We start from the raw sequence: 22,722 nt of genomic DNA on the forward strand, positions 1-22,722 counted from the left end.
ACTCACACCTGCTTAACCACTGTCCTGCTCCATCAACATCTTTCATTAACTTAAACACAAGCTGTCTCCTGACTCCAAAAATCTAATCCGCACCGTATGGGTGACAGGTGAGTAGATCTCTCACTTATATACACTAATCTCAGCTCACAGCTGTACATGTAGGTCTGTTACTTCCTGATAGGTTTTAGGATTGCGTAGACAGTGATCCAAGTATTAAGAAAATCCAGTACAGCCCCTGTCACTTTGGTTGAGTGCTGGTTATTCAGTTTGCCTGTCGCTGCCCCTTATTTTGCGAGGAAAGTCCTTCACTTTCACTGTTTTCATGCTGCCTCAGCACTGCAGTGGAAGTCCTTCTTTATCTGGGGTTTTCACGGGGTCTAACTGTGGTCAGGGGCTCCACAGCTGGAGTGATGTTTGGGTTTGGGGGACTGGGTGATCAGCTCGCTGGCTAAATATTAAGGGGGTAGAATGAGTGAGTGGGGGGGGAGGCAGAGAGAGAGAGAGAGAGGGAGAGAGAGAAACGGAGGGGGCAAGCGGAGAAGACTGTAATAGGAAACCAGACCTCCCCCTCCCTCACTGGCTCGCTCACTCCTGCCCGTCCTCCCAGCTGCTCCATGGGACAGCAGCATTTACCGCTGAGCTGCTTTTCTGGGAAGCTCCTCCAGGGCCTGGTGCAGCCGCGGGCCAGAGAGACACCGCGGTAGGCGAGGGGCGTCCCGCCGGAGACTGCCAGCCACCAACGCGGACAGAACGCCGACCGCTTGCCAAGGTGGGTCCCGCTTCTTGGAACTGTCCCAACTGTATGGTGCTTTGCAGACTTGCGGGGGGGGCGGGGGGGGGGGGGGGGGGGCAGCTGTACAGTTAAACAGGTGCACGATCCAGCCTGTATAAAGCGGCTAAATGATACTCTTTTAATTAATTCTTTGCTCTGAACTGAAGAGCTAAACAGTACGCCTCAGATTAACCCCGGCGAATGCACCTCCTGCCTCGTTATCCCTTTGCTATCTGCCATTATCCTTTCAGGCAAACTGTACATAAATATAAATATACATAATATTTGTCCTATTTGCCTGTCCAGAGCTGTCAGCTTAAGGGGTTACTTTTCATTACAGTCCTTTTTTTCGTTACATCACCGTTTTCGACTCTCAGTTTTAGGTCAATAATTAAACGCACGCGTTTGATTTTTGTGGTTGGGGGGTTTCCTGTTCCTCCGACGTCGAGGTTTTTCTTGGGCGGTCGTGTGGACGCCTGTTTTGGAGAGGTTAACATCTGACCCGCAGCGGCCATGAATTCACGTGATTTAGGACCCAGAAGAGGTGAGGGGTCTGTATGAAAATCCCTGTTAAGTTCTGAGTGAGATGGGGACAGAATGAGACTCACGCCTTGACTGTATTCCTTCCGAGGTCCGTGATTGGCTTTCATTCTCCCCAGCATGGCTTATGTTTCGTTTTGGTGATGCCGCTCTGCCATAGACAGATAAAGCGAACAATGAGAATATCTGTTTATAGTACCTATTATTTCGAATTTGATGTGTTTGATGGACAAAATTGTGTTACAGGTGTGTGACATGATCACCCAAATGGGCAACTAAACAGTTTATCCTTCACAGTAATCACACTGCATCACTAGGTGACACACAGAAGTTTCAGAGACTGATGATGGGTTACTAACATCTGTCTTGTAGGACTGAAAGCAGTCAAATGCATGTAATGATCACTCCTGATGCAGGTGATGGAGCAGACCCATAAATTCAAGTGAGTCTTTTAGCTCACGGTCGGTGGTCACATGATACAGCCAGATTTCTTAGAGCAGGAAAGTATGGCCCAGTGCTTTGTCGTTCAGCCCCTTGGCTCGCATGACTTTGGGCGCTGGTCCTGTTGCCCGATCCGTTCGGGTCAATTCTTACGTGGTTGGGAAGCTGCCTTTTGGAGGTTAGAAGATGCGCCAGGAGTCCGTCTGCTTCAGCGACTGCTTCCCGCTGGATTGACCCGTGACGGGCCTGACTCTCCCCTCTGCGCAGCGTTCCGGCCGTATGGAGCATTGAAGTATCCCTCCATCTCCACAGTCGGTTATGGGAAGGCGGGGCTTATCGCAGATTAATGACTTCTGCAATCTGGGTGCACTGCCTCGCCCGTGATCGTTTTAGCAGGTGTGGCGTGCAGCTCAGGTCTACGCCACATTGTCAGTCTGGTATCCACAGTTTTGGGGAGGGGGGCGGGGTACCCCTCAAGCAAGGATGCTTGCCAAGGAGATTCTCTTTGCCTCATTTTTCCATATGTCATAGCCACCCCGCCGCTCCCCCCCCCCAGTCACAAACTAGTGCCTGGGTCATTGTCTTTAACAAGATGTCCACAAGGCCTCACTCCCCCCCCCCCCCCATCTACAGCTGCGTCTTAAATTGAAAGTTTGACAGATTTTATGCAGCCGGCCTTCGGTCTGGCCTGCACAAATTTTTTACGAGTCCTGCGTATAAAACACAAGCCTTGAAACCTTAAATTTAATACACAAAATTCTGTTATGCCACCGCTGGGCAAGCGGTGCTATTGGGGGGATACTTTATTTGAACTCTGGAATAAAAACACAACAACAAGCCCATTAAATACCTCCGAGAAATTAGAACTATGCCCAACGATACACTTAATTTACAGTGATGGGCATTACTGGACTTTTTTATACCCTGTCCAATTACTTAGACGATGGGATCAATCCTGAACAATTAACAGTGACAAGCGGTCTTCCAGCTAATTGCTAAAAGCAAATATCTCATAAAAGTTCCATAAATCTTTTTTTATTGTGCAAATAAAATTATGTACGTGTTATGTATGTGTTTGGTTGTGGCTACGGGTGTGGCAGCAGCAGGAAACAATCGAAATTAGGGCCTGAAGCAGTAACCACTCCAGAATGCAGGGAATGGCTTTGAAACTTGTTTGAGGCTGGGCTTCATCAATAGGACCCCAGGATATCTGGGAAGTGACCAAGCGGCTGAAAACAGGCAAGAAATAAACAAAGACAAATGGACACAGCATGCTTGGAAAGAGGGCGGTCGGCAGTGGTGTCACTTGTTAGAGGAGTTCGGTTTCACTGGAATGCCGGGAACAGCCATCTCGGAAACAACAAAATGTGTCTGACGTGCAAAGGCGTGAAAAAGTTTTTTATTTTGTTTTTTTTGTTAAAGGATCTATTTGCCACTTACCAGTACGGCGAGAGGCTGACTTCCTCTTTCCGCACATTGCGTGCGGCTCCAAATTCGCATATCGCGGCACAGGCGTGAGTCGCGGGCAGACCCACGTGCTGCCGGCTCACGCGGAACCCCCTCGTGCTCCGGGAATGTGTTGAGGACACCGGCGGTCTGCTGTTGGCCGCTGGGCCTGCTGGTTGATGATCGCGGCGTAAATATCACCCAGCATGCCAGCTGAATTGTTCATCACGACACAGAGCCGAATAAAAGGCTTTGGTCGTCCCTCCCTGAAACCACAGAGCTCTGTCTGGAAGAGAGAGTCCAGTAGTATTTAAATATTTCAAATCAGACCAGACCAGAACCTTAATGCATAAGATATACAATCCACATCAGAAAGTACTGATAGAATTCACCAGAATCAGTGATCACTTGGTTTGTCATGACTTGGAGAAAAGTCCTGGTTTATTTAAGACCTTCTGAAGTGGTGCTGATTACTCATCTCCAGGGTCTGGTTTATTCCACTGCATGACTTCCATCTGTCTCTGCCACAGGCCCTGTGCACCAGGGAGTGGGTTCAGAGGCAGGGCCGATCATGGGGCACTCGGCGGGGGCCACAGGCCAAGGGCCGCCTCGCTGGGTCCTGGCAGTGCTCCTCCTCTCCTTCACCCTCGGGTCCAGCTTCTCCCAGCCGATGCCGAGGGTGTTCCTGCATTTCGAAGGTGAGGAGCTCATCGTTTCCTCTTTGAATGTGCATATGTGAGCATCCCGCAGCACTCGGCATATGCGAGAAACCCGCTGCTCTCTGCTTTGTTTCAGTCTCCCCCTTCGCTGTTGGTGCCATGGTTTAATCCGGAGGGACCCGGGGCAGGAATCAGCCTTTCCTTCTCCCCGGTTCCCCCCCACTTTTAATTAACAGGGGTGGTTATTTCAGCCACTGTAATGTAATTAATGGCGCAGGCCACTGAATTGGGGCCAGGGGATGTGTTAAAATTTCATGCCTGTTTGGTCATGGAAATTGGGGAGTTACCACAGCAGTGCACCCCCACACCCACACCCCCTGCATCCATAATTAGGAGCCCGGGTAGACAGCAATTGATTTAGATGTTTACAATTTTATTAGCGTGTGGTTGTAGGGCTCCAGATGAACTTTGACCCCTATAGTGACTTTACCACATGAACTTCCTCAGCGAGCATGACCTGTCGTCACCCAGTCATCGGTGCTTTTTCCCTTCGTGCAGACCACTCCTACAAGGCCCCCTTCCAGAAAGTTCTGCACAATCTGTCATCACCTGCTCGGTGTTGCTGTAGTTCACAAAAGGGTTCTCCAAGGTCTCTCTCCAGATCCTGCTGGAAAATCTCTTAATCCTCCAGGAAACAGCCGGTACCTTGCTGAGATAATAGAGGCCTCTCCAGGAAATACAGTTGTGTTTAAACTTTAATTAGTTGGCAGGTTAGATTTGTTGTGTTTTTTTTTCCTTGAGAAAGGAGGATGCATGAAATATTAAAGACTTGATCTTGGGATGCATTGGAAGAGGGAAGCTTCTTGTCTGTGCGTAAATGCACCGTGACCATTAGCTACCGAGCCTCAGAGACTGAGGTGATATGGAGTCACTCGTTTCCACAAATGGCCGATTGCCTTTAGCGCAGTGAGGCTGGTCACATGGCGTCCCGCAGATGTTGTGATTGGGCAGAAGCTGAGCACACTGTACTCAAACAGTGATGTCAATGCCCCACCTCCTCAGTAAGTGATTGATGATGGAAATTTTGTGACCCACTGTTGCAATTGTTCTTCCGTGCATCTTTACCATCTCTGCTGGGACCCTTGCTAGCCAATTTTCTAGGGACGCCTCTACATTCCGACAGATGAAGTGGCCTTAGTGGCTCCCAGGAGTTGGGGATTTGTGTTTGTTATGCAGAAGGAAAGGTTTTCTCCCTCTCTGTCTCCATTTCTCTTTCACTCTTCCCTGACTCCCTCCGACTCCAAATCGGTCAAGCTGTCGCGACTAAATCTTGCTGCACAGCTGTGGGACAGGAACACAAAACACTCCATCGTTGGAAGTGTGGCCAAGGGCTGGACCTCGGGCCTGTTGACACACAGCGTCTCGCGTCGGCAGAGATGGAAACTGCTGTCAGGTCCACTCAGGAGCCTCGCTGGGCTTTGAAGACAGGGCCTTGTGGTTCATCTCGGTGCGACTGTTCACGATTGTGAGAGTCACAGCTAAACAAGCCCTAAAAGCCTGTCAGGGACTGTATTACAGTACCTCTGTCCTGAGCTAAGCATGCTGTTCGCTCTACCTCTTTCTCCAGTGAGTTGGCTTTCCTTATAACATTCACTCTCAGTGCCTTAAGTGACATAATTTATGGGTACCTATGGGGCAGAGGTCTGTCGTGCTTTATTTGCCCGTAGTTGATGCGTGTGATGTCACATGGCTACTGGCCACAGAGGCTTTATAAATCTCCATGGTTTGACAATCTGAAAGAGGTTGTTCCCCGTTGGACTGGGATGAACAGGTGGGGCACCCTTGGGTTGGGTATAGTAACAGTTTGACAGCTGAAAACAACTATTTTTGTGGTGGTGACAGATGTCAGACAAACAATGCCAAAGACAGACAGACAAAAATGTGAGCAAAACCAGGGTGAAAAAAGCCAAATTGTGGGAAACTCATGTGTACAGTGCTGCCTAATTTGTGCTCCTGAGACGTGTACAAGGGTGACCTCTGGTTCACCAGGCCAAACGAATCTGCTTTTGTTTGTAGAAGAGCAAATTACCTTCTCTGACATTTCTTCTCAGAATTTGCCATGTTCCTACAGCAGCCAGCAAAATACAATAAGCATTCCAGAACATTCTGCTCTCCAACTATATAAATAAATGCTTGATAACGTGCCCTCAACAGACAGAAAATGGTAATTAGAATCTTGTGGCTAATGACACAACTTATTAGCCATGGAAATGTAATAATTAGCTGGCCATATTAGTGTCAGATATCAGTTGCTGGGCTTGCACAGAAAGTTTGTTTCACTTGAATGTTTAAAACATGCAACAAAAAAATCACTTGGGTGCTGCACGATCACCGTAACATAAGCCTTGTGTTTAACGCTAACCAAACAAACCGCTGCATGCGTGATGTAACTATTCAAAAGAAAATGGATATCACTTGTCAGCCACTCTCATATTTCATCTCTGGTTCCAAACTTTGGGCTGACACTGGAGGAGAATAGGGAGTCGGGCTACGGAACAGTGCCTGAAATGACTTGGGTGGTATCATGAAGAACAAGAGTGAATCACTTTTCTTCCTGGCGTTGATATCGTTCATGGGTGAAGAATGAGGGATCCAGATTGTTTTGCAAAATTCCAATTGCTGGGTTACGCCAGCAAACATCTCCACCAGCTTTTCTTGCAGAAAGACGCAGACATGTCTGCTTCTCGTTATTTGTCTGCTTTGTATAGTTACCAGGCTTCTCCTCTGTAGATGTTCCTGGGACTGTTTTAGGGTATATTTGTAAACTTTAAAATGAATCCCATCGGACAAGAAAACTTTGGCGATGCAATGTTGCTTGGAAGAACTTAATCTGCGGTCTTACAGTCTACCAAAAAGGTCACGTGTTTATTCATTCCTGGTTGGTAAGTGCAGTTTCTCCAATGTGTTCCTTGCTTGGACTTAATCTCATTCATGGTTGGAAAGTGCTGTTTCTCCATTGTGTCACTGATTACTGTTTATAGCTAGAGCCTGCACCCGGCAAGCCATCAGCAAACTGCAAGTGCAAACTGATGACCAAGGCACAGATTTCCAGTTGATGCAGAAGCCTTTGTCTTTGACGCTGTCCTTCGTGTGGTTGCCAAGACGGCGTCTTGGGCTTAGAGTGACAGATTGCTCTTGTCAAACCTCCGAGCAGCCTTGTCGGAGTGCAGCGTTGAAAAGGGCTTACACAGCCGGACTCTCTCTGAAGCGAGCCTCCCACGGAGCGGTCACTGTGAAGACAGTAACTCCAGTGTTCCGTTCCCATGTCATAATCCCTGACAGGGTCCGTTGTGTCCTACACAAGGTCATCGTCAGTCCAGTTTTAACGTTATTTAGGCATCACATCTACCCTCGGTTAGAGGTGTTAATTTTAGTATCCTCCATATTGCTCATCCTTCTCACTCTGTTTTGCAGAATGTACCATTACAGCACCAGTAATTTGTGAACCAGTATGGCAAATTAACAGGATACTGCTGCAAAGGGTCGATTGTTTGTACTCATGATGTATTCATCCCTTCAGCTTTTTCCCCGAACATCCGGAGTTAGCGGAGTCCCCTTGTATGATGCTATTGTCTGTATTGGTCTGACTGTTGCGATTCAAGTTTTTCGTAGGAATTTTCGTAGGCTTGTGGCACGTCCCTTGCATCTGTGTGCCCGTCTACAGTATGTATTTTTCTGAACGTGAGGAGGTCCTAAACCAGCTCAAATGACATCTACTGTGCAGTGTTTAAAAAATACTAACGGGTAGCCTTGAACAAGCCTGGAAAGGCCACTATAAGCACCACACGCTATTGAATTACCCAGAAACTGCAGCAGAAATATGTGTGTGGAAGTATTTTAGACATTTTAGGATTCTGGAAAGAGTTTCATACGATAATGTGCAATTTTAGTCTCATTAATAGGTCTGGTTATTTACTGTGGAGTCTCTCAAAGTGAAACGTAGCCAAAGTAAATTTTCTGAATTCTTTAAGTAAGACATCAGCACGAAAGATTAAACAATGCTTCTCAATGGCAGTGTTACATTCGTTTCCTATAAGGTAATGTCTAGGGCACGACTCAAATGGATAGGTCAATGACAGAGGCAAACGTATACCAGACGTCAAGCCATTGATTGACTATATTTCTTAAGCTATTCAGGAAAATCCAATGTTAATGGTTGCTGTTTGACCCCCGAGATATAATTAGCTAACTGGGCCCATCAAAGGAATGAATGGGAATACTGGGAATACTGTGTTATATCAGTGTTAGTTGAAAGTCAAAGGTTTTTCAGAGACGTAGTTGGTCAAGACCTGAAGGGATCATCTGTATTTTTAGCGCCAAAGCAAGGAGAAGTAAAGTATATCTTACTGCTTAAATATCATGTTAATTTAATCATGCTAATTTGAGGTGACCTTAAGGTTATTTAAACCAAAGGATATATTAGAAACCAGCACGCAACCAGACAAGCAAATGAGTTGATTATATGTCTGTCTGCAGGAGTTAATATGGCCCACTGGAGATTGGAGTGCGTTTTCCTGAAAAGCAGAAGACCCCGCAGCTCTTTCTCAGGCCGCTAATATCCCGCCACTTCAGCACGTTAATCTTTAATTCCTCCGGCTTGCCTTTGGACGGAGAGCTCGCCGCGTGTCTCTGTATCCCCAGCGTCCGTCTGGTCAGTCATCGTCGGTGCCAAATGGACGTTTTTCTGTTTATTGACTGCAGACGTTGCACGGAAACTGTCTGAGGCATGACGTTCATCGACCCGCATTGGGTCTGATGTGATTTCAGGGCTCTCTGACTTCCTGCCGTATTTTTAGTTCCCACTCTTCGCGTTAGGGCATTAGTGTTCCGCCAGCGTCGAGCGCCGGTCCATGGCTCCCCGCTTCTGTGGAAGTTTTTATTCTTTCCGAGGACTCAGATTTAAGTGCTTTTCCAGCTGACATGCCAGAAGTCCAATGCGTCAAATGCAGTCACAACATCACCATAAAGGATCACAGCTCAATATTTGATCCTTAATGCATTAGTGCAATTTATCACATTGATGACATCAGTTATCTTTTCTTGGCAGGAAAATGTTTGATAACATGACATTAATTTAATATTATAAATCATGTCATTATATAGGATTGAGATACACGTCCCGTCCAGGGGGGGTCTGGGATAGGCTCCTGTTTAACCCCACTACCCTGTACTGAATGAGTGATTGGCAGCAAGGCAAGTCAACATCTTAGGCGGCCGCCTAGGGCGCCAAGTCCAGAAAGGGCGCTGGCTTAGCCAGCTGTTTTCCGTTGCACACGGTGCTTGGTGTCCATGATAAAGTGAAATTGGGTTGCTCCCCCCCCCCCTAGAAGCACTCGTGCCCGCAGCAGTGCTGGCACAGAACAGCTACGTCATGTAGGGCACCAACTTCTGAGGGGGCATCAACTTAGCCTGCTATGTGAAGGCTGTTAATAGGACTGTCAAGCAATTCATTTTTCACACACCTTTCACACATAAGTAGTAATTATTATTTTTGATTGGCAAGTGGATGGAAGGATTAGTTTCAGCTCAAATAAGTTTATTTTTATATAGCGCCTTTCACACAATACCTTCGCCTCAAGGTGCTTGACAGAGCTGTGGCGAAATTATTTACGTTATTTATACAGATGAAAAAACAGAAATCCAGAAGACAAAGGATGAAAAAGAAGCAAAAACTTGGAAAAAAAAACTTCTGGGGATCTAATTTAGATGCAGTTACCTGGCTATAATCCATAAAATGTCTTATGTGTCTGTTTTTGCTCCACACATACCTGCTAAAGCAGCGTTTGGTTGTCTCAACTGAGACTCTGCCAGTAGCTAAGTAGAAGTGTTATAGACTTCTGGGTAAAAGGTTCTCTGGATTAAAGTAGCCCCCGTAGCTGAGGTGAGAGGCCCTCGGAGGCCCAGGGGACAGCAGTGACAGGTGACGGGAGGGGGGCAGGTGCGTGCTGGTGCTGCAGCAGTCGCCCGCCAGACTGACACGGGGGCTTCTCGAATTCTGTCTTCTGTGGGGAATATTACCCAGCAGCCCCTCTCGGTGCCAGGGCTGCCCCCGTGTAATTAAATCTACCTGGCACCGAAGCCCTCCCGCTGGGACAGGGGAAGGCACTAACTCGCGTGTGCCAGGGTGGGAGGGGGGTGGGGGTATGTGGTGCCACCAGACTGGAAAGGATACATGGTGGCGATCGTGCTTCGGGGGGGGGGGGGTCGCAGATTGGGTATTATATTGCCTGGACCTCTCTCTTCCCCTTAGGAAATACGCCCCAGGGTGTTGGGTGACTGCACGACCCCCTGCATGTTTGAGAATGCGGGGAATGCCACAGGGGGCAGAGTTATCCCTAGAACCCTGTGCCTGACGACTGGAACCTCCTTGGGTGGTCCCCCTGGGACTGGCATTGCCCCAGTACGGGGTGGGTGGAGTTTTCCCTCAGGCAGGGCATCCAAGATGTCCGTCTGACTAAAACAAATTATCAGCTGTCATTCAAGAGCCCTGCTGCTTCTCGGGGAGGTTTACTGCATCTCAGTTTGGTGGGGTCGGGGAGTGCTGGGGGGGGGGGGGTTCTTTGTCTCCTTTGCTGTGGATAGTTTTGGTTGCCTAGACGAACTCTCTAGGGCATGAAGCGGGTTTGAATGTAATAACCAGTGTTGTATTAGGAATCAGTGATGCAAAGCCCAATCAGTCAATGCTTGCCTACAACTCTGGCATTATTCTACGTGATGGCCAGGGATCTGGGTGAATAGAAGTCAGGATTTTATTGCTAATCCCTCTTAATCTTTAGCAAAGTGAATTCTCATGGCGCAATCTTCTCATTTAAATATTCACGGGAGGCGGGAGAAGGCGCCGCCCTCCAGTTGCCCTGACGACAACGGAACAGGCTCTTAACATGTAAAAAGAAGCTTCACTTTCATTAGTTTGTGGTTAATTTATTCATGCTGGCCGCGGCAGCGGCTCCATTCAGGGGACGACGTTGAGTCACAGCCTCCAAAGCCGGTGATGTGGCCTGAGCCCTGGGCAGCGGGGCCGTGCTGCCGGACCTCCGGAATGTACCATCCCAGACCCCACAGAGCCTCTGGGGTCTTTCCTGACATTTCCCAGATCCTCAATGGTTTCCAGGTTTTAAGCAACTAGGAGAGTCTCCTGCAGTCTCCGGTTCTGTAGCCCGCTCTGATGTTCTGCCCAGTCCTTCCTATCTAATGGCCCCCCGACTGCGCCCTTAAATCCGCATGGACGTGTAGAAGCTCCCTCCAGGGCAGGCCAGAAGGTCAGCGTGGTGGCGATGCTGTCGAATCTGTATCTCCTGGTGACCAAGATGCCTGCTCCCGGCTCCTTAGTCTTTAACCCGATCCGGGGAAGCTGACTCTCCCCCGGGCAGCACATCACAAGCCCCTATGGTGACCATAACTCATATTTTACGATCTCAGTGGGAATGAGACGCTCCGTATATGGTGTGTCAGGCCAGGACGTGGCTGTGCTCTGTACGGGAGCGTGCCGTGGCTTTTGTTGTTCTGACATGGCTGTTAGCTGTCGTCAGCCATGTTTCCACGTCGTACCCCATTGTCTTACAGTAACTTCTGGGACGTGTCCTCCTACTTGTCACCTTCTGTTGTTATTTTGAAGGCAACTATTCTTTTGTTGTCAGCCCTTAATTAAGCGTACATCGTATCTAGTGAGAGATTACCTGCTGGTTGGGGATGTCTAGGGGCTGAACGTCCGGCCTTCTTTGATCAACCTCATTATAGCTGACTTGGCAGAGCGCTGTTCACTGATAGAGCGGCTCTGCAGAAGGGTAGCTTTCGTGGGGCTGAGCAGACTCAAGGATGTTGAATAGCAATACAGTGGGAGCTGAATGCACAGGTCACGAGATGAATAGCAAGTCTATCTTTCTTCCTCTGGTGCATCTTGCTTTTATCCAATCAATAAATCCCTGGCTTCCATCAGTGGTCTATTCACTTTGACTGTAAGTTGTCTTTGAAGTACTTAGGAAAGGTAAAAATAGGCAGTGAGTTATAAAGTTGATTTGCGTTTGAAAACATCTCTGTTTTCCACCCCCCCATACAGCCATGCGTGAGATCCTGGACCCCTAGGAGGGTCCTTAATAATGAACGAGGCCATTAGGGGCTCTGCCTATCGCCCAGGACAAACTCAGAGCATGGAGGTAACTGGGCATCCCTTCCACAGGTGCCCACTTTTATGAGGGCACACGACTGACCCCTAAGAAGTGACAGTGTCACCAGGGCTGGATCCCCAACCTGCCAGGCCACAGGTCTCAGGGGTGATCAGTCATCATCTAAAAGTCAGCACGGGAAACCTGCCAAGATGCATTCTGGGAAAAGCTGTAGCCCACCTGCTCTGATGAATAATAGAGGCTGCCTTGAGTGCCCTTGTGCCCACCGCGACCAATACCACCCCCACTTCCTGCTCTCAGACATGTAAATACCACAGAGCATATCCTCATCACTTCAATTTTTTTTCCCCCACACATGAACTATTTATACTTCAGCCTTGATTTTGCATTCGTTTTAACAGCCAGCATTCATCTGTCCATCCAGCGTTACTGCATCTGAGTCGGCCCACTTACTGACACGTTTACAGCATTTCCGCTGTTGGCATTTTAAGCCGAGTTCCTATAGCTTTCGGTCCCATTACTATCTAACACTTGTGTCTGTTAGTCATTGGAAGCTCAGTCTAGCCGCACTCTTGGCCCCTTATAGCTGTATGCTTGTAGTGTATAACCTGCCTCACTTGTATGTCATTTTGGGAAAAAAGTTATAAATAAATTTTAATGTAAATTTGCCAATATTCAAAATTCAGTCTCTTGGTTCATGTTGATGAAGTGTCTAGTGGGTAATCACTCAGCAAATGTGTCCCACTGTATAGTTTTTGAACAATGTCCGCACACAAAAATATGTGGAATGATTATTGTCCCCCTATGACAGGCAGCTACGGTATCATGGTGTTTTTCATCTTTCGCGTAAGGCTTTGCATTTCACGGGCACAAACTAAGCTTATTTATATTAGTACCTCTTCCAAAGAACCAGCCCAATTAAGCGTGACTGTCTTCCATGTGTCCAACATCAGAATAGGATGGATTATATCACTGCTGCTCATAGATTGATAGATCCTCAGATCAAGCACATTAACATAGATGATATTGGGTGGTACTTAAACCCACCACAGCACACAACCCTGTGGCAGGATCCTCTTGTGCTTATCCAATCTGCACCCCGTAGGTATTACTTAACTGACCTGACTAAACAAACATTATCTCAGCATCACTCTGGGTTTCCTTCCCACCTAATTTCTGTGATCAACAAGAAACGACCGACCGACCGCAAAACTAAAGCGGGTTCCAAACACGTGTCATTCGCAGGGGAATTTCCTCCCTGCGTGATTTCACCCAGTTGGAATGTGATCCAAACCCATGACTCACACAGCATGTGTGCTTAGTGAGCATTGTGATTATTGATTATGGTGAACCGAGCACTCCCTTTTCCACATTTTATATTAATAAATCCACTGTGCACACTGAAGGCCTGTGTGCTACATCTGTGCAATCTGTCTGTATTTGGATGGCTGCTTTCAGTGCCATCATGGACATTCTCTTATCTCCGGTTCGGAGTAATCGATTCCAGTTTGTTGGGTTTATCTATTCTGCAGCTGAGCGACCAGCACAAATTCCACCCCACTGGCAGTGCATAATAAAGCCCCAGTTACGGGGCAGGACAGTTGCTCGCGGGAGTTTTACTCAAAAATGTTCCGATGGCAGAAGGAAAAATAATTGGTTCAGAGTAGTACTGTCAAACGATTAAAATTTTTAATCAGATTAATCAAAGGTTTGCTGTGGATTAATTTCGATTAATCACGATGAAATATCATTCATTTTTAATCTATATTAATCACATTTCATTTTGCATGAGCAAACAGACTCAAGAAAAAAGGGAATATATATGCACTTAACATGTTTATTGAACATCTTAAACATGAGTCGGATGCATTCCATCCGCCACAGAAGTGCAATACCATGGACCCATATCAAAAAGCAAGATCTTTTTGCTTAGCCGGACAACTTGTCGGATTTAAGAAACCTCAGTTTAAATGGTCTTTATCCTCGTTCACTTACAATTAGCCCGAACTACCGTAAATCTGACAAATAATCCGACTATCATGAAATCCAGCTCTAGCACGTTTAATTGCCATTGTTAACAATATCACTTGATAACACATTACGTGCGGTGCTTTACGTATAAAACTCTGTAGCAACACGTCCACAGATAAGTTGGACGGTATAGCGTGTGCGCCCGATTTAATGAGCCACAAATGAGAAGTAGTGCTTAAACAGGATAAAACTACAACTTTCCCTTCTGTTGATAAAGGGCGCAGCCATCTTGGATTCTGAACTCGGGATCCTCTGTGCTGCTCTGAGATATTTCTCGGATCGCCGAGAAACAGGAGCGCGTATGCTGTCACTTCCGGCTTCAAAACTCGAAATTACACTCGGAATACGAGTTTCCAGGACAAATGGAACGCACCAAAACTGCCCGAAATAGGTTGACAGAGACATTTCAGGGATTTTGAGTCATTCTGCGCTGCAGATGGGTCAATTGCGTTAAAAATTTTAATCAGATTAATCATGATGATAGATTAATCCGCGTTAACCCATTAATTTTGACAGCCCTAGTTCAGAGAGATAACCAATAGGATTATAGAGGCGGTGGGTCCAAGCAACTAGAGACGAGACAAAGACATTTGAAGGTTGGTCCCGCCTTCTCTAGTTGCTTTAACCTACCTCCTCTGCAATCTGATTGGTTATCTCTCTGAACCAATCATTTTTCCTTCAGCCCTTATAACATTTTTGTGTAAGTAAAACTTTTGTGTAAGGATATTTAGCCTACATATATATCACTTCCTCGCATACACTAGGACTGTCACGTTGTGTGTACCCATCCGACATCTGCTGTTTTCCTTGCCATCCCTCAATCCACAAACCCCAGGAAATGAAATCGTCTTCCATAGCTCAGTCAATGATTGGTCAAGGCCATCTGCAGTCCCCCAATAAGTATCAAATGATTGTTTGCACATTAAATGAAATGCAAGAAGCGTCTCCCGCGGTGACGGGCCCCCGGGAATCAAAGGGCTATATGATACTGTATCGGCGGCAATTGCAGTTTTTTCTCCCTACAGCTGTGACACAGGGGAACGCCTTGGTCAACTTATCTGTTTCCTGGTAAATCCATGTGGGATTATTGATGTAAGCTTGTAGGAGATAAAATTATGAATAACGATTCGCAAGTTTTGCTTCCCCTCCCCAGAGATATGCAGATGTGTCGGAGAGGTCGCGCTCTCTGGCTGGTGTATCGCCCAGCAGAGAATTTCATCGTCACCTCTCACAGTCAAATTTATGCTAATGCTAACACAATAGTAATATATTTCCTTATAAGGGCATTTTGAGGACACAGTGATGATCTCAAGTCTTACAGTAAACAGATAACAATCTTATTTCCCCCAGAAGGTACAGAACAGTCTTTAAGTGGTACAAGCTCGCTTCTGCAGAATCATCTGCTCAGGGCAGACTCTCAGTCACGCTCCCATCCTTGGTGGTATGCTTCTCAAAATCTCCTGAGAAAGCTGGTTTTGGGCATCTGTGAGACGGCGAGCCCTCCCGTGAGCTGTGGCAGTGCACATCAGTTTTGCACGTGCTCTATCAGAGGCTCTGAAGTGTACTTTGTTTCAAGATGTTCTGATTGCTTTCACTGAAGTTCCCTTAATAGAACGCACATTATCTCATACTTTGGGCTGCAGTCTGGCGGAAGTCGTTGCCTTGTGATTAGAGCACTAAGAAAGTCGTCATTAATGCCAGATCTGTAAGAACGTGTGGAATGTTCCGGAGCTGCCGCACTTCATCTCCACAGATCAGAGTTTTACAAGTTACACAACAGATGGACAGCGTTGGAAATGGCAAAGTTCAAGCAAGAACTTTTATTAAAATCTCAAAGAGAAAATAAAACGGTAAAAATCAATCCACTCTCTGCATGGTAAGAGAGCCTTTGATTAATAGAAAGAGGTCAATCGTAGGAAAAGTTAATATTGTCAATGACCTAGCGAAAGGCTGACTGGCCAGAAACAGACATCATATCAGCCGCCAGCTTTTATCAGATAAGAAGATTAAGGATTAACTTGCACTCTTTGTATAGATCTAACCAAAACAGACTCAGAAAGTGAAATACAGCGTGCAGGTATATGTAATCTGGAACAAACCATCTTTTTTAGTGTCAGTTCAGGTTGGCTGTGTAAGGAAAACCTTTCACATTATACACATAGTCCTGCTTTATAGCTAGCAAATTTGTGACTGATAATGCTTATCTTCCTCTTTGTACTTTATCCACGTTTATTATTTTCTTTTTCTTTCCATTTCTAACTGCTCACTCCATTGTTTTCTTCAAAAGAACAATTCCAGATGCTGCCCTTATGGAAACATTAATCAGTGATAAAGCAAATAAACATTTATACATTCATCATATATGGTTTGGGCCTCATCTCAAGTTCTTACTAGGGCGCTTCCATATTTGCCAGAGAAGAATTCTTGGTTTATTGGCATTGCGCCCCCTCCGCTCCCCTCCCCTCCCCTCCCCTCCCCTCCCCCACCGACCACGGCTGCTTCAAATATAATAACAGCAATTTTCCACCAATGTCAACAATTACAAATTATAGCCTCTTTCAAAGAAGATGGATGTGGACACTGCGGAGTCAAAATTTTATCCGCTATGTACAGAAAAACAAGATATTTCCTCTTTTCTCATTTCTGTCCGGTGTGTGTGTGTGTGTGTGTTCATTCCAGACCTGAGTGCCTCAGAATCCTTTGAGCACTACAGCCTGTCTGAGAAGCCGATGGACTACAGGATCTTGCTGGTGGATGAAGACCAAGATCGTATGTATGTGGGCTGCAAGGACCACGTCCTCTCAATGAACATCAACAACATCACTCACATGACCCTCAAGGTGAGACTGCAGAACTCTGAGCCTGAACACAGCAACATGCAACTGCTGGGTTAAAGCTGAGGTTAATATACCCTGGAGTGTCTACCCCAGTACAATGACCACAAGTTCACAAGAACCAACAACATCTTCTGGCCTAAGGCCTAAAACGGAACAACAGTCCCATAATGCAACAGGATCTTCTCGCCTAAGGCAGAACAACAATCCCATAATGCATCAGGATCTTCTCGCCTAAGGCAAAACAACAGTCCCATAATGCACCCAACGCCACCTAACTTTCAATTTTTCTTCCACACTAGGACTGCTTATTGCGTAGAGAATCGTGAATAATGAGTATAAGTTTGTGCTTAATCAAGATTTCGCAATATAACTTTATCTAATTGGAACAAGCACAAGCAGTATTTTACATAACACTGCACAATCTAATCAGACACAGTTTTTATCTTGAAACATTCAGGGTATGTCTTCATTTTAACTCACTGGTTATATAGCATTTTGCTCTCCTCGTTAAATTAAATCCAAGGTCAATATTGAGCTCTGAAGGTCAATATCGATGACATAATGCCTAGTTTAATGGATGCGGCACATTATGCCAAATTCTGGGCTTGGTAATTTAATGGATCTATTACTGTCACTGAAATGTTCAATAGTATTATCCCACTTGAGCAGGGCTGCCTGATTGCATCTCGGCATACAGATTGAAGGGGTTAAAATGTTTGCTGCTAATTACAGCTGTTTTTCGGCAGCTAGTGGGGAGGTATTGTGCTCTGATTGACAGGCGTAAAGTGGGTAAACAAGCCCGGACAGCAATTAGCATCCTCAGTGGCTCTGTATTGGGTGCATTTGCGCAGTTGCTGTCAAACCTAAACCACTTTACAGCTTCATTACCGTAGCACTTGACAGCTAGGTGGGGGCGGGTAATTATGGAGATGCACCATTACAGTAAAACCTCGTGTTGGCAATTTATTTGCTTGTAGGGATTTACTTCCTCTTGCTTTCACCAAGCATCTGTTGTTTAAGCCTGCGATGATCTTGCTGTTTCCTCAATCCTGAAACACTCCTGATGGTGAAACTCCCTGTCTTTTTAATCCCACCCCCCCCCCCCCCCCACCCCAGGTGTTCTGGCCGGCATCCACTAACAAGATCGAAGAGTGCCAAATGGCTGGCAAAGACCCTTCGGTGAGCCATGCTTACAAAAGGCTGGGCATGTGAGCACACTGCCATTTCCTCCATAACGATGACAGTATAATACAAAAAAAAAACGAACAGCAGGTTGTTAACCACTCTTGTGATCAAAAATAGTCCGGCGCGTGCAGCAGACGCTCCCCGTGCCCGTCGTAAAAATAAACCCACAACAAAGATTATAAAGGCGGATTGCTGCAGCTGACAGCCCTAAAATACCGACAGCTCTATTGACGCAGAATGCTAATGGTAAAATTAGCTTAGCACATTTACACAGGATAATGTGTATTTCGTCTCTGAATGTCCCTGGCAGGTAGTAAAATGGTAAAATGGGAGGTAGCGAAATTAGTTTACTCTTGACCAGACCTGTAGGCAGATACTAAAATTACAGCCCCCCCACCCCCACCACGGAAAATTTGCTCCTGCAAGGGAGACACCTCCCTGGTCAGAACATTCTGAGGAGCCTCCCTTTCCACAGCTGGACCCCTGCCATGGAGTCAGCAGCGAACACACATCCTCCTGAAATAGTTCACTTTTTAATGTTTACCGTCATTCCGTATCCGTATTTGTTAATGTCACATCTGCCGGGTGTTTGCTGGGAGCGAGGGGGGGGGGGGCAGCCTTGGACAGGCCGTTATTGTTCTCCCACCTCGCAGACGCCAGCAGCCGGCTGTCCGCCATACGCTTCACACCCCCCCACTTCGGTGGCGTCCCTCAGACCGTGACCGCCTCACAGAGGGCCGCTGTCCCCTCTCCTAGTGTTTACTCCACTCTTTTCGTTTTGTGGCTGCAAAACCGCGCCGCGCGCGGCCCTGAGCAGCTGCAGCTGCTGATCCGAAGGCCAGCGCCAAGTTTCCAAGAGCTCCCTCTCCTCCCGTCTCCCCCGCTGCTCTCTTTTCTCCTTCACTCTTTCCTTCGTCTACTCTCCTTTTCTCCGTTCTTCCCCTCCCACTTCTTTTCTTTTCCATTGACCCCCATCCTCCTCTTATTGAGGACCGCTCAATCCTACTGCTGACATCTTCTGATGTAGCCAATCCCCAGCATTCCCCCCCCACCCCCCGGCATGCACCATCCAAGACAAAGTGAAATTAGGTGCCAAAGTTTGCCAGCTGGGGGGGTGGGTGTCCCGGCAATGAAGCTTGTCTTGAATGCTTGCTCCTTCTTCTTCTTCATCCTCTTTTTTCTTCTTCTTCCTCTCCCCTATGCTCTCTCCTTTTCCTATCCTTTCCACTCCTGCTTTTCTCAGTCCTTCTAACATCTTCCCTGCCTCCATCATTTAAATCCCTGCAGCTAAAAAAAAACATATTCAACACACAGGAAGCCAGACCTGTGACTGGACCACTTGGACTTTTTCCACATTCAGACCTGGAATTATTTATTTTATTTGAATTTTCCTTCTGTGAAAGTGAAACAGTCTGACTCACTGTGGTTCAGCTGTACTATATAGCAGGGGGGGGGGGGTTCAACCTGGCCTCCACAGAGTTGCTACAGGGGATCCCCAGAAACATTCCCAGAATTGTCACAATGTCAGGGTGATCATCAGGTTCATCCAGCATAATAAATATTGAGGGGGAAGTCCTTACAGTTAGAGCCCCCCCCCCCCAACAGATGGTCACACATTGATGGTAGGGGAAACCCAGCTCTGCTTTGCTTTGTTTTCAGGTGGGGGGTCCCCATTAAAAAGGTAGAAAACCCCCGCTATGCTAAATGATGGCTGCTCTTTCTTGAGAGTGTTTTAAATATCAGTGTTATGCTGCCCAGGTAAGCAGTTGAATGGGATGGTCGCTATGTGGCTCATCTTCGATTCTTCGGCACTTCTCCTTCTCATTGTCCGTCTCCCCCTACAGCACGGCTGCGGGAACTTCCTGCGGGTGATCCAACCCTTTAACCGAACTCACCTGTTCACCTGCGGCAGCGGGGCGTTCAGCCCCGTGTGTGCATACATCAACAGGGGTCGAAGGCCAGAGGTCAGTGTTATTCCTACTCACTAGGCTTCCATTGTTATTGTACGTCTTCCGGAACGTGCAATGATCTGTAGTGTTTTGTGGTGCTCTTCCTAATTTCCTAATCTATCCATAGATCGATAGATACAGACACAGACACACACACACACACTCACTCACTCAACCCCCGAAGGGAAATTCGGGCATTACAGCAACAATAGACAATAGACAAAAATAGTCATTGGTAGACTTCAACAAATTTGAAAATAGATTTTAAATTGGTCGTTAAAATATTAAAATTGAAAAAGATGGACTACAGGATCTTGCTGGTGGAAAGAGAACAATTATGCAAAGATCTGCAATGTGTGAAAAACACTTCTATACCACTTATCCAGGAGGGTCAATGTCAGGGCGAATTTAGGGGCAGGGGGCCCCAGGGATAAAGTCATTGTTAGGGCCCCACCTACAGCATTCAATGTTGCTGTACGAACCAGAAAGAATTGGGGCCTTTGGCTCCAGCCCAGGTTGGCACATGCGTAAGAGGGCACATAGCAGGGCACACCCTGATCAGGACGCCTGCCCATCACATTCTCACACTATGCCCAGTTTAGGCATGTCAGTCTGCCTTTATTCATGTTTTCTGACTATGGGAGAGGAGACTTGTACAAACACAAGAGAACTTCACTGCCTAGACCATCCCCGGAGTGGTGAGGCCATAGTCCTCTGGCATTCTCAGGACCAAGCAAGATTCCAGCCTTTAAGGAGCAGAACTATGCAACTGTTGTGTCTAAGCTAATTTGAGTCTAAATCAATATATACAACACCTACCTCTGCTCCTGTCTGAAAGCTGCAAGGCATGCTGGGAGATTCACACAGTGAGTCCCCTGGAGGGCCGCTTAGCACAACTGCAGTCTCTCCTCCTGCCAGCAGAGGTCGCCAGTCTGAAAGTGAGGCACAAAATAGTGCCAGTGCTGGAAACACCTAAACTGAGGTTAAAAAAAGGGCAGGGACTAAAACAGGGAAAGAGCCAAGGTAGCTGTCCCGTCGAGGGTTCATTTGTGTGGGATGAAGGGAGCAACCTCGCATTGGCCCCTCAGGCAGCCGGACACCCCCCCCCCCCAGCCGCCCCCCCCTCCAGCCACAGAGTGCTGGAAGTGAAAGGCGAGCCACTTATCCAGGAAGGGCGTGTTGGCTACGCTCGTGGCCACAGCCCCCAGAAAATGTGCCACGTTCACCGAGTCGGTTTCCACCCGGGGTCGGCTTCTGTCATTTTGGTTTTGTTTGAAATACAGACGGCTCTGTTTTTCCTTCCTCTGTCGGGATGGAAATCAGCACGCCGTGTTCCGTCTGCATTTTTTCCACTTCTGTGCGCTCTCCCTGCGCACATGGTGCCCTGTCTGAGCTATTTGAAGAGAGTGAGCTGCGCACAAGGCAGCATGGGTGAGCAGCCCCTCTGCCGAGTAAGAAGGGGCTCCCCATTCAGCTTCACAGATCAGTGGGAAGCCCCCCCTCCAAATAACGGCATTCCCCGGTCGTTACGTTTTGGGGCAAGCCTGGGAGGATTTCTCTGCCTGTGGCTGGATGAAATCGAAGCTGTCTGTTCCTACTGAAAGGGAGTATCTGGAAGTAATATAGGAAGCCCCAGTCCCCAGTGGCAGGAGACACCTCAGGTCCTCTTAAGTGGGGTTTACATTTAGTATCTCACTGAAGACCTATAAAGGTCAACTTTCAATCTGGTTTTGTTGTGGATGCACGTCATGGATCCTGTGTGGACGCCTGGGCTGGGGGGCTGTAACTGTATCCCAACCGGAGGCTGTAACGCCCTGTAACCATAAAGTAAGATGTTCATTCTCAATGTAGTTGCTGTCTCCTTCTGCAGGACCAGATTTTCCATATTGATTCGCGGCCAGAATCTGGGAAGGGAAGATGTTCCTTCAGTCCGAAAGTGAATACAGTCTCAGTCATGCTCAGTAAGTCAACAAGGTCGCAGCTCTGCTGCCCCACGCCTTCCCCAAAACACCCACATGACCTTGCCCATCAGGCTGCCATCTTGTATCACTCAACACCGACCTCTTGACCTCTGGCTGGGTTGCCGGTGTCGAGTTCCCGTTGACATGACCTGTGCGTGTGGCGTTGCGTGTGTAGATCGCCTTCCAGACACCCGAGCCCCCGTTGCCCCCTGGCTGCTGCCATCGCTTTATTAGCATGGCTACCAGCCAGAGCGCCACCCCCAAGCTAGAGCGGGACTGTCGCCACCAGGTCAAACCAGGCGGAGTCAGGTTTACAACACGCTACCCCACTGCTGTATCCAGAGATAGAGCTCCAGGAATGGACAGAGGTTTATCTGTGCTGTTCCACAGTTTAGTCTACATACATGATACCCCACAGCAATGAAATGCAATATTTGATATTCTGGGAAATATGACTGGTGCCCATTATATATACATGTTATGATCACTGGATCTTAAGGCAGTTTCCCTTTAAGGTCCCTTGGATCCTGGTCACTACCAGTCAAATTAAAAGGGGCAGTAATGATCAGAAGAGGGAGCCATGTTTCAAACACAGAGGAGCCTTGGCTTTGACAATCCAAAGCTCCTGATCAGCATGAAGAGGAGCTACAACACATCCACCATTACCGCACTCATTACTCCGTCTATACATCCATCTTACAGGTGCAACGTTGCAACA

The 22,722-nt window shown here is 47.2% G+C and overlaps 1 protein-coding gene across 1 annotated transcript in view; it reads left to right on the plus strand.

Moving 5' to 3' along the window:
* Window positions 1–569: 569 nt before the first annotated feature.
* Window positions 570–22,722, plus strand: part of sema3c (sema domain, immunoglobulin domain (Ig), short basic domain, secreted, (semaphorin) 3C) — a 36,601-nt gene continuing 14,448 nt past the window's right edge. Inside the window, exons 1-6 of the mRNA XM_023810974.2 lie at window positions 570–769; window positions 3,730–3,897; window positions 16,752–16,912; window positions 18,026–18,088; window positions 19,939–20,058; window positions 21,914–22,004. Coding sequence (XP_023666742.2) covers window positions 3,771–3,897; window positions 16,752–16,912; window positions 18,026–18,088; window positions 19,939–20,058; window positions 21,914–22,004 — 562 coding nt within the window. The 5' untranslated portion in view covers window positions 570–769; window positions 3,730–3,770. The remainder of the gene's footprint in view (window positions 770–3,729; window positions 3,898–16,751; window positions 16,913–18,025; window positions 18,089–19,938; window positions 20,059–21,913; window positions 22,005–22,722) is intronic.

The sequence above is a fragment of the Paramormyrops kingsleyae genome, chromosome 3 (assembly GCF_048594095.1).
Source record: "Paramormyrops kingsleyae isolate MSU_618 chromosome 3, PKINGS_0.4, whole genome shotgun sequence".
Taxonomy (NCBI): Eukaryota; Metazoa; Chordata; class Actinopteri; order Osteoglossiformes; family Mormyridae; genus Paramormyrops; species Paramormyrops kingsleyae.